The sequence below is a fragment of the Bison bison genome, unplaced genomic scaffold, assembly GCF_000754665.1.
Source record: "Bison bison bison isolate TAMUID 2011002044 unplaced genomic scaffold, Bison_UMD1.0 scf7180017864330, whole genome shotgun sequence".
NCBI lineage: Eukaryota > Metazoa > Chordata > Mammalia > Artiodactyla > Bovidae > Bison > Bison bison.
In genome coordinates, this window is record NW_011494902.1 from 10351861 (window position 1) to 10364698 (window position 12838).

At 36.6% G+C, this 12838-nt stretch overlaps 1 protein-coding gene across 1 annotated transcript in view; it reads right to left on the reverse strand.

Annotated features, from left to right (window-relative positions):
* LRP1B (low density lipoprotein receptor-related protein 1B) overlaps positions 1-12838 on the reverse strand; it is a 1806191-nt gene that overhangs the window by 1170447 nt on the left and 622906 nt on the right. The window contains exon 5 of the mRNA XM_010853706.1: positions 6792-7049. Coding sequence (XP_010852008.1) covers positions 6792-7049 — 258 coding nt within the window. The remainder of the gene's footprint in view (positions 1-6791; positions 7050-12838) is intronic.

The window sequence follows — 12838 nt, forward strand, 5'->3', positions numbered from 1 at the left end:
TTGCCATTTTCTTCTCCACTAAATCTTAAAAATAAAATAAAAAAAAAAACTGGGGCTTAGCGCTATGTCTAAGAAGAGGCAAGAGGAACCTCTAGTGATGAAAGTTACAAACCTGCTGAGTCCCAAGAAGAGTCAACAAGAAATATCCCAAGGCTTCTGTTAAGATTCTAGGTTAAGTCTGAGATTGATATATACTGCTGCTGCTACTGCTGCTAAGTCACTTCAGTCGTGTCCTACTCTGTGTGACCCCATAGATGGCAGCTCACCAGGCTCCCCGGTCCCTGGGATTCTCCAGGCAAGAACACTGGAGTGGGTTGCCACTTCCTTCTCCAACGCATGAAAGTGAAGAGTTAAAGCGAAGTCGCTCAGTCATGTCCGACTCTTCACGACCCCATGAACTGCGGCCTACCAGGCTCCTCCATCCATGGGATTTTCCAGGCAAGAGTGCTGGAGTAGGGTGCCATTGCCTTCTCTGTAGGTGATTCTATGTCCAAACTACAGTACTTTGGGGGAAACAGCTTGTTGCTGTAAATGTGTTTTGCATGCATTCCTGGAGAACACATTTGGCTTATAGAACACTTAATTTCAAACTTTTCTTCAAAATCTTACAACTTTTAGGCATAAATACTAGCTAATAAATATTAGGCATCTTTAAAAAGAAGAATAAATTAAAGGTGAAATACAATTTCTAGTATTTTTCCCAATGTTCCTTTGTTAATATAATTTATTCAGCATATTATTATCAGTTCCTCAATCTCTCACAATATTGCTTAGGCATGATTCTCAATATTAAAGGTAGGCCTCTCTTTAATATTGAGAATAATTTGTTTGGGCTGAAAAAGTTGGGCCTTTTACCATTCACCTTGTTCACTTCCTTCTAAGATTCTTATATCTCTCTCTCCCACTGCCTTTGTGAGCCACTGTTTCTAACGTTAGTGTATCTGACTATTTTGTCTGTCTACAATGAAGACTAAAAATTGAGACCATTGGGCAGTGTGTGTAGCAAAGGTTTAGAAGTCTGACCCAATTCAGAATCTCAATTTCCCCTTCAGCATGAGGAATAAAGCAATGCCTTCCCATTACATATAGTCATTTAGCACATTAAGTTTGTTGGTGGTGGTTTAGTCACTAAGTCATGTCTGACTCTTGCAACCGCATGGACTGTAGCCTGCCAAGCTCCTCCGTCTGTAGGATTCTCCAGGCATACTCCAGAATTCTAGTAAAGTGGGTTGCCATCTCCTTCTCTAGGGGATCTTCTCAACCCAGGAATTGAACCCAGGTCTCCTGATCACAGGCAGATTCTTTACTGATTGAACTATAAGGGAAGTAGATATTATTATTTGGGAAATTCTTTGAAGCAACCCATATTTGCCCTTCTTAATGTAGAAGCAAGAATGCAGGATTTAGATGTCCTATTTCTGCCTTCTTTTTAGACATTCAGTATCGCTTAATATATCTGAGTCTTGTAGTTAAAACTGGGTATATTATAAAACAAGAAGAGAATATCTCTCCTGAATCCTCCACAGAGATATGGTGGGTATTCAGTGAGATGAGACGTGCAATAAAATTTTTATATGGTAATAGATTGTGTACTAAAGTACTATTTAATTTTTAAACTCAAGTGGGTTTGACCTGTAATGCTTTTCTCCCCATAGTAATTCTTTCTATTAACTTTTTTATTGTGGTAAAAATCACATAATAGAAAACATACTATTTTAACCATACCATATTTAACTGTACAGTTCAGTGGCACTGAGTACATTCACACTGTTGTGCAACTCTCACCATCATCCATCTCCTGAATTTTTCACTTTCCTAAACCGAAACCCTGCGCCCATTGAACACTAACTCTCTATTCCCCTGCCCCCACTAGGCCCCTAGCATCTACCAATGTACTTTCCGACTCACCTCACAGTTTTCCTTAGAAAAATAAAATTTTTTAATTTTATTTAGAAAAGAATGTTTTCTTGAGGTAAATTCAGAGAAAAGTATCTAAAGATAATGAGGGAGGAGAACCTAAACAGAGAATCTCTGGAACAGTGGATAGTGACAGGTATTCAGGCATACTCCCATCAGGTCATTATTTTTGCTTATGTGGTGAAGAGATTTTTATGTAATTATATATGCAAAGAATATTCAAACTTCATTATAAACTCACAAATTGTTATGATGAATGCAGAGCCCATTACATCCACTGGAAACCGTTCTGTGACATGCTGATAAAATACACGGCTTACAAGGAATGACTAAGGAGCCCAGTCCTGATCACACCTCTGTCCCATGACTTACTTCCACATATTTAATCACGCTTTTCTAAAGTGACTGACTGCATGGCTTAAATCTGACTTCATTAACAATTATTTATTCTAATTAAAATATTTCCATTGCATTTATTTTCTATAGTTCAAAATGAATGTTCATCAGTTTAGTGAACTGCCTAACAAAATCAATCTCTAATTTTTCTAATTTGCCAAGAATTATCTATAAATGGCATGCTATAAAGTTATGAATTATTTTCTACAAATATTCTAATGTATGATTGCTTGGCCAATTTGAGATGTACTATTAAGGCTGATTGGAAAATACATATTAAAGAAAGGATCACTCCTATTACTGCTGCTGCTGCTAATTCGCTTCAGTCATGTCTGACTCTGTGCGACCGCATAGACAGCAACCCACCAGGCTCCCCCGTCCCTGGATTTCTCCAGGCAAGAACACTGGAGTCGGTTGCCATTTCCTTCTCCAATGCCTGAAAGTGGAAAGTGAAAGTGAAGTCGCTCAGTCGTGTCCGACTCTTAGCAACCCCATGGACCACAGCCTACCAGGCTCCTCCATCCATGGGATTTTCCAGGCAAGAGTACTGGAGTGGGTTGCCATTGCCTTCACCAACTCTTATTATTAGGGCATATTAAATGCAGAAAAGAAGTTAATTAAGTACACTCAGCAAAAACAAGACTGGAAGCTGACTGTGGCTCAGATCATGAACTCCTTATTGCCAGATTCAGACTGAAATTGAAGAAAGTAGGGAAAACCACTAGACCATTCAGGTATGACCTAAATCAAATCCCTTGTGATTATACAGTGGAAGTGAGAAATAGATTTAAGGGATTAGATCTGCTAGACTGAGTGCCTATTGAACTATGGACGGAGGTTCTTGACACTCTACAGGAGATCAAGACCATCCCCATGGAAAAGAAATGCAAAAAAGCAAAATGGCTGTCTGAGGAGGCCTTACAAATAAAAGAAGAGACGTGAAAAGCAAAGGAGAAAAGGAAAGATATAAGCATGTGAATGCAGAGTTCCAAAGAATAGCAAGGAGAGATAAGAAAGCCTTCCTCAGCCATCAATGCAAAGAAATAGAGGAAAATAACAGAATGGGAAAGACTAGAGATCTCTTCAAGAAAATTAGAGATACCAAGGGAACATTTCATACAAAGATGGGCTTTATAAAGGACAGAAATTGTATGGACCTAACAGAAGCAGAAGATATTAAGAAGAGGTGTCAAGAATACACAGAAGAACTGTACAAAAAAGATCTTCACAACCCAGATATTCACGATGGTGTGATCACTCACCTAGAAGCAGACACCTAGAATGTCAAGTCAAGTGGGCCTTAGAAAGCACCACTATGAACAAAGCTAGTGGAGTTGATGGAATTCTAGTTGAGCTATTTCAAATCCTAAAAGATGATGCTGTGAAAGTGCTGCAATCAATATTCCAGCAAATTTGGAACACTTAGCAGTGGCCATAGGCCTGGAAAAGGTCAGTTTTCATTCTGATCCCAAAGAAAGGCAATGCCAAAGAATGCTCAAACTACCACACAATTGCACTCATCTCACACGCTAGTAAAGTAATGCTTAAAATTCTCCAAGCCAGGCTTCAGCAGTATGTGAACTGTGAACTTCCAGATGTTCAAGCTGGTTTTAGAAAAGGCAGAGGAACCAGAGATCAATTTGCCAACATCTGCTGGATCATGGAAAAAGCAAGAGAGTTCCAGAAAAACATCTATTTCTGCTTTATTGACTATGCCAAAGCCTTTGACTGTGTGGATCAAATATTTATTTATTTACAATAAATAATTTGGAAATAAATAAACAAATATGTATTTATTTCCAATAAAGTTTGGAAAATTCTGAAACAGATGGGAATACCAGACCACCTGACCTGCCTCTTGAGAAACCTTTATGCAGTTCAGGAACCAACAGTTAGAACTGGACATGGAACAACAGACTGGTTCCAAATAGGAAAAGGAGTACGTCAAGGCTGTATATTGTCACCTTGCTTATTTAACTTATATGCAGAGTACATCATGAAAAACGCTGGGCTGGAAGAAGCACAAGCTGGAATCAAGACTGCCGGGAGAAATATAAAAAACCTCAAATATGCAGATGACACCACCCTTATGGCAGAAAGTGAAGAGGAACTAAAATGCCTCTGGATGAAAGTGAAAGAGGAGAGTGGAAAAGTTGGCTTAAAGCTCAACATTGAGAAAACTAAGATCATGGCACCTGGCCCCATCACTTCATGGGAAATAGATGGGGAAACAGTGGAAACAGTGTTAGACTTTATTTTTTGGGGCTCCAAAATCACTGCAGATGGTGATTGCAGCCATGAAATTAAAAGATGCTTACTCCTTGGAAGGAAAGTTATGACTAACCTAGATAACAGATTAAAAAGCAGAGACACTACTTTGCCAACAAATGTCCATTTAGTCAAGGCTATGGTTTTTCCAGTGGTCATGTATGGATGTGAGTGTTGGACTGTGAAGAGGGCTGAGCGCTGAAGAATTGATGCTTTTGAACTGTGGTGTTGGAGAAGCCTTTTGAGAGTCCCTTGGACTGCAAGGAGATACAGACTATCCATCCTAAAGGAGATCAGCCCTGGGTGTTCACTGGAAGGACTGATGCTGAAGCTGAAACTCCAAAACTTTGACCACCTCATGCAAAGAGTTGACTCATTGGAAAAGACCGTGATGCTAGGAGGGATTAGGGGCTGGAGAAGAAGGGGACAACAGAGGATGAGATGGCCGGATGTCATTACCAACTCGATGGACATTAGTTTGCATATACTCTGGGACTTGGTGATGGACAGGGAGGCCTGGAGTGCTGCAATTCATGGGGTCACGAAGAGTGGGACACGACTGAGCGACTGAACTGAACTGACTGAAGTATACTTGGAAAATAATTTTACCTAACAACTTAAGTGAATACTTTAGCTATTTGACTGCCAGTATTCCATTTGCTATGGACAAATACATTTGGATTAGTTGAGGTAATCACTAACATGGCAGAAATCAGTTTCTTTTGTTCAAATGATTCAAGCTACTGGCTAACAATGTCTGAAATACTGATATCACATACAAGGATTTTTGTGCTACTATCACTAATTTACTGTTTATTATGAATTATCATCTCTCCATAGAATCTTCACAAGAGTCAGTGTCCATTGATTTCACTAGACATTTTTGGTCCTCTGTCACAATAAACAGCCTTACCAATTGTTCTATCTATGTTAAGACAATCTTCAAAATGCTATATTCTATTATTTAAACACTTACTTCTGTTTACTTCATATTTCACTTTTCTTACAATCTTTGCCACTGCTTTTATTTAATCTAATCATAATTATCAAACATTACACAGTAATATTTTCTTACATTTACTAAGGATCACTTACTAATCCCTTTAATTATATATCATAAACATTAATAAGATTATTGAATTCAAACACCAAATGTTCTATATCTGAAACCTGCATTTATTCTACCACAGAACTCTTTTTTTTTTTCCTCCTTAACTTGATTATACATTGTTTTCATTTCTCTACCAACTGTTGGCTCATCAGTAAAGATTCTGCCTGCAACGCAGGAGACACAGGTTCATTCCCTGGGTCAGGAAGATCCCCTGGAGAAGGGCATGGCAACCTCCTCTTTCCTGGAGAATCCCATGGACAGAGAAACCTGGTAGGCTACAGTCCAGAGGGTCACACAGAGTCAGAAACCAAAGCAACTTAGCATGCACACATGGCACACACTCCAATTTTTACGTTAGTAGAATTTGTAAGAATGAGTATACATCATAAAATGAATGGACACATCTTGAAATTCTTATGCATACGGTTTCCCAGGCAAGCACAAATACATTTTTATACTCTAATGTGTGTGGGGATGGGGGAGAGCAGAAGAGTAAGAAAAGAGAGAGAATGTGTGTGTGTGTGTGTGTGTGTCAATGAGAAATACAGAAAGAAAAGGACAGGTACTAGTTTGTGAATATCCAACATGAGAAATCAAGTGAATCACAAATACAAATTATTCTTGGAAGAAGATGCAGAAAAACTCTGATTTACTAAGAAAAAAGTCAACAAACACAGGTAGTTGTTACCAATTAGCATAAAATTAATAGTTTCAAGGTATTTTAACAAATACGACAGTTGATGAGCTTATTATTGACTCTGTGTCTTGTTGTTTTTTTTTTTTTAATCTCCACCTTCACTATCACACATTGTAAATTACCATTCAGTGAAAAGTTACAGTTCTCATGTAGGTGATACTGTAATAAGCATTAAAGAAATAATTAAAATTAACCCTTCAATGAATTGCTTATATAACAATACAATTCTATGTTTATGTGTGTATATGCAAAATGCAGGGGATACACTTATTTAAGTGCATTCATATTTGCATAGGTAGTCCTCTAGAAGCCAGTAGCTATTCTGAGAAATCTGCGAATCCTGTCAACTGATCTGTAAATAAAATCCTTAAAGGCTGGCATATAAGATAATTTGAAACTCACTGTGGAAGGACTGAAGAATACTGATCGTCCATTCATCTGTTAATCTTCCTGTTTTTGTTATCTGAATACACTTGAGCCGATTTGAAGATTCTCTTGATTCAATCCAACAAATCATATCTTCATTATAAATAAAATCCAGAGTATGAATTTCATTTCCATTTACCGAGCTCAGGGTTGCCATCTTACTTCCATTAAGATAGAAAATCTCAATTGTTTCAGAATTTGCAATTAATAGCAAAGGTGGTTTATCTGTAGGTTCTGGAATAAGACAGAAAGAGGAAAGTGAGTTGGGTAAAAGTCACATTTTTAAGATAATTTTGTATTACTCATTAAAAATCAGTTCTATCTTTTTAATATATCTTTAAAATAAAAAAAAATGCTTTCAAAAGTTTCTATTAGTAATCCATACATGCTCCAGTAACCATAATATTTTACTTCTTTAAGGACAACATAGTCCACTGAGCATTTGTATTCCTGATTTTCTTAGTCATAATGTGTTCTTTAAATCTGAGGATAATGTCATTTGCTTTCAATGCTGGCAAATAGAGGAAACATTATGAGAGCTTTTCTTAGGAATGATATGGACCTAGATTGACCTATCTATACAATGTTGCAGACTTGCTTTGTGAGCAAGAGCCACTTTTTTGAGGTGGATGTATGAGGTCAAAAATAGATTCTCTAAAGCAGAACATGTAAAGCTCACAGGCTCCTGTGACCTCAACATCACTGGCTCCTTAACTGACCCCAGGAGCTAAACAATCACACATTTTCTTAGTGACTAGATTATGGTCACTGCACCACTTCCTTCCACATTCCTTCTCCATAGTCAGGAAAATAAGATCTTGTGGTAAAAGATATTTGTTCAACACCAATTTTTGGAATATATTTTTGCTTGTGCTAAGTAAGACTGGTAATTTTTAGATAAATTTGAATTTAAAAGAATCTCAATTTTTTTTTAATATATAAAGTGAATAGTAAAATTGCTTGGACTGCAAGGAGATCCAACCAGTCCATCCTAAAGGAAATCAGTCCTGAATATTCATTGGAAAGACTGATGCAGAAGCTGAAACTCCAATACTGTGGTCACCTGATGTGAAGAAATGGCTCATTTGAAAAGACCCTGATGCTGGGAAAAATTGAAGGGGACGGCAGAGGATGAGATGGTTGGATGGCATCACCGACTCAATGGACATGAGTTTGAGTAAACTTCAGGAGTTGGTGATAGACAGGGAGGCCTGGCATGCTTCAGTCCATGGGTTCACTAAGAGTTGGACACAACTGAGTGACTGAACTGAACTGAACTGAACAGTAAAATTCGATTAAAAAATCACTGTTGAAAGTTTAACTCCATTCAGAGTAGCTTTTGTTCTAAATAGGGAATAGGCGGAATTTTCAACTTCTCTTTTTTTCTCTGCCTTACCTCCAATGTATCAACAAATATCCTGGACTCTGACGTCAAACCTATCAGGAAGCCCACTATTTCTCAGTGACTACTACAAACATCCTGTCCCAAGCTGCCAACACCTCTCAACCAGATCATCACAATTCCAGTTGGTTTCTCTGCTTTCCTCTATGCCCTCCTCCTTCTTCTGAGTCTTCTTCAATACAATAGCCAACTTTGTCTTCAAAATGTGAAGGCAGATCAAGTAACTTTTTTGCCCAGTTCCTCAAAGGGTTTCCATTTCAATCAAAGTCAAAGCCTTATAATGGCCTATAAGCCCTATGTGATGTGTCTTATTAGGATTTCCCCTCATTTCCTTTATCTCTTTACTACTCTCTCACTCTTACTCAACACAAACTGACTTTCTTACTGCTCATTGAACAAGATTCTGGATGGCATCCCAGAGCTATTCTTTCTAGAATAATCATCATATATTGGAACGGCTGACATGACATGCTGACGTCCTTTCTGGGCGTTATAAAGACGGCACCTTTCTGGTTAGGACTTCTTTTATCACTTTACCTTGTAAAAAAAAAAAAAAAATCTACAACTTTTTACATTCTCTGTAGACATCCCCAAGTTTATTTTTCACTTATCACTACCAAACACTGTATGTATCATATTTCTTTCTCTGATGCATTATTTTTCTATTTTTGCTGATATATCTCTAGCATTTATAAAAAGTCTGGAACCTATTGATCATTCACTACAAATTCTGAATTAGTCGAAGGACACATGGAACGCTTACATAGTAAAATTCTTTAGAAACATTCTGTGCAACGTTACAAAATAATTTGGTTAGCAAAGATGCACCAACACTAATGTTAATGCTTAATGTCTTCATTTGACAACTGAAATGACCTTTTTTGAAATAGCCTCTCATTCAAAAATGAACTAACATTGCCAAGATGTAGACAGCAATTTCCAAACTGGCTACTCGTCAGCAAATTTAGGTATGTCATTGACATTTTTTGGAGAGAGGCTGGAATATGAAGGAACACTGAGATTCTCTTGAGACACTGATATAAAAATGAATCAATGGTCAATACAGGCAATGCTTAGTTGACACAACTAATCAATCTATTGCATTTTGTAGCTGCTTATTGAATGAATCAGTTGCTTACCTTAATGCAAAATGTATCAACCACTGATTTTAAAGCCTCAGATAAACAGAACACCAGTAAAGAGAAAGTCAGATGTTTTTTAAATCGATGTGGTTTGATACAATGATGGTAACTTTAAAAATTCAAATGACATACTGGAGAAAGGATACTTATATTAGTTGTGTTGTACTTTAATGAAGTGATATTCATGTGTTTTTGCTAAATATTATCTAAGGTTTCCCTCTTTAGACAAATAAAACATAAGGCCTGATATGGAAGTGGGGAAAATTACTGAACAGTAAGAACCCACAAATATCATCATGGGCTAAGGATATGTCTTTTATTTTATACTTCCTGATGAAAGCTGGCATAAGCCTGGCAAGTTATCTATCTCTACCTGAACTGCATAGATCTCTAGTGGGTATTATTACCAGGTGTTTCCACTTGCAAGTTGAAAACTATCATTAGCTTTGATGATGAGGATAACAGACTGACTAGAATGAATGCAATGCTTTAATCAGATACCACACTTAGAGTCAGTAAACAGTTTCCCCAAAGGAACAGTTGGAAAACACATCAGATGACTTAGGTCAAAAGATTTTATTCATCAATACTTAATGAGAAGTAATAAATATCAACCTTCCAATTAGAAGAGATTGAAACACAAGAAAGTACTCAGTCAATAGTCTAACTTAGAGAATTAAGACTTAGGTTGAAAAAAATCTCTGCAACAGACTTTCAACTGATTCATGTTGGAGGAAAACTGTCTTCATCCTCTTGACTGACCCCTATATGTCAATAGCACGGAAAAAGAATATTTTCCCTCTCAAACAGTTATAGACATGTATAAAATCAGAAAGTGCTTTTTTTCCTATCATGGTATATTAATCAGTGCCATAATTTTTGAAAACTGGTTAGAAAGTGGTGAATTAAAAAGAGAAACTTGGAAACATGAAAAATCTAATTTGACTAGATTCATAAATATACTTCTTTAAATTCCAAGGCCCTATAACCTCAGGTAATCAGATGATACCACCCTTATGGCAGAAAGTGAAGAGGAACTAAAAAGCCTCTTGATGAAAGTGAAAGAGGAGAGAGAAAAAGTTGGCTTAAAGCTCAACATTCAGAAAACTAAGATCATGCTATCTAGTCCCATCACTTCATGGCAAATAGATGGGGAAACAATGGAAACAGTGAGAGACTTTATTTTTTGGGCTCCAAAATCACTGCAGATGGTGATTGCAGCCATGAAATTAAAAGATGCTTACTCCTTGGAAGGAAAGTTATGACCAACCTAGATAGTATATTCAAAAGCAGAGACATTACTTTGCCAACAAAGGTCAATCTAACCAAGGCTATGGTTTTTTCCTGTGGTCATGTATGGATGTGAGAGATGGACTGTGAAGAAAGCTTGAGCACCAAATAATTGATGATTTTGAACTGTGGTGTTGGAGAAGACTCTTGAGAGTCCCTTGGACTGCAAGGAGATCCAACCAGTCCATCCTAAAGGAGATCAGTCCTGGGTGTTCATTGGAAGGACCAATGCTAAAGCTGAAACTTCAATACTTTGGCCACCTCATGCAAAGAGTTGACTATTGGAAAAGACCCTGATGCTGGGAGGGGATTGGGGGCAGGAGGAGACGGGGACGACAGAGGATGAGATGGGTGGATGGCATCACCGACTCGATGGACATAGTTTGGGTAAACTCTGGGAGTTGGTGATGGACAGGGAGGCCTGGCGTGCTGAGATTCATGGGGTCTCAAAGAGTCAGACACGACTGAGCAACTGAACTGAACTGATAACCACATTCTTACAAACATATCCTTCTTTTCTCACGGTCAAGAATATAATAAAAATTTATATATATACTTATAATGATATTATTTGATGTATAGCTGATGCTAAACATATGTTTTCACAGGGAAATGAAACATTTTTTAATGTCTCATTTGAACATCCTTTTAATTCTAAATAATTCTTCCCTTTGATTCTAAAATATTAACTCAGCTGGTTTCATTTTAACTAATTGGAATTATGGATTCTGGTACTTACAAATAAAGACAAACATAATAAATATTTATAACAAATGTATACATATGCATATATAATAATAAGCATTATCCAGTTATATTCTTTAAGATTTCCCTTACCTAATCCTACAATTGTGAGCAGTTACCTTCAGTGAAAGAAGCTGGGTAGATATCTCTCAATATTTACTGTGTTAAAGATGAAAGAACAAAGAATCTGAGGTTCAACTGAATAAAAGGGTAAATAATAAATTCCATGTAAAGTATATCAAATTAAGATAGTGGGACTAAAGAGTGAAAAAAGGGAAAATTGTAATCCATTTAGCCCTATGAAATGGTTTTTAATCTTTACAAAGTTAAAATAATTTAAAGAAGAATTAAAAAAAATTTAATTTATCATTTAGAAACTATATAAAGGCTTTAAAAATAAGATGAAATGAGAAATGAGAAGAATGCTAAAAACTTTTAATAGAAAACTGCAAAGCTTCATGGAACCCTGCTAGCTCAGAAGGTAAAGAATCTGCCTGCAATGCAGGAGACCAGGGTTTGATCCCTAGGTTGGGAAGAACTCTGGTAAAGGAAATGGCAACTCGTCTGGTATTCTTGCCTGGAGAATTCCATGGACAGAGGATCCTGGCGGGCTACAGTACACAGGGTCTCATAGTCAGACATGACTTAGAGACCAACACTTTCACTTTTCATAGGACATAAACTATAGCTATATGCAACAAAACGAAGAACAACCTACATAAAGACACCTAATTAAAAAAGAAACCTTCTAAGATTATGCAATGAACAGAAGAAGTTGAATATGAAATACTAGGAAGAAATTATCTAGTTTAAAAAAACATAGAAAAGTATTATTCAAATAGTATAATAAATTATAGATTAAAGTCAACTAAGCCAAACTAAAAATGTGGATAAAATTAACCATCCAAGTGGGAAAAAAGATAGAGGGTTGAAATATTTTAACTTCCAAAACATATATGGCCAAATTTGTTTCTCTTTTTTCCTTAATTATTGTGTTAATGGAAAAATCTCATGACTGAAATGAATGATATTTAGAATAAGTATACACTGTGCCATATGTCAGAAGAAACTATTTTATCACATTTTACAGAAGGAAAATTAAAACATGAATCAAAAATGGAAACATTAGAAGACACTAAAAACAGTATTGGTCCAAGCAAGAAAATGCAATTATACTTTAAGTTATCTTAGCACTACCTTTTATTGTCATAATGCATTTATGCTAAACTACTATTTTACTGGATGAAAACATTTTACTTATTGCATTTTTTATTTTTTAGAATTTATGGATGTAAGGCATTTCCAAAAAAACATCTATTTCTGTTTTATTGACTATGCCAAAGCCTTTGACTGTGTGGATCACAATAAACTGTGGAAAATTCTGAGAGAGATGGGAATACCAGACCACCTGACCTGCCTCTTGAGAAATCTGTATGCAGGTCAGG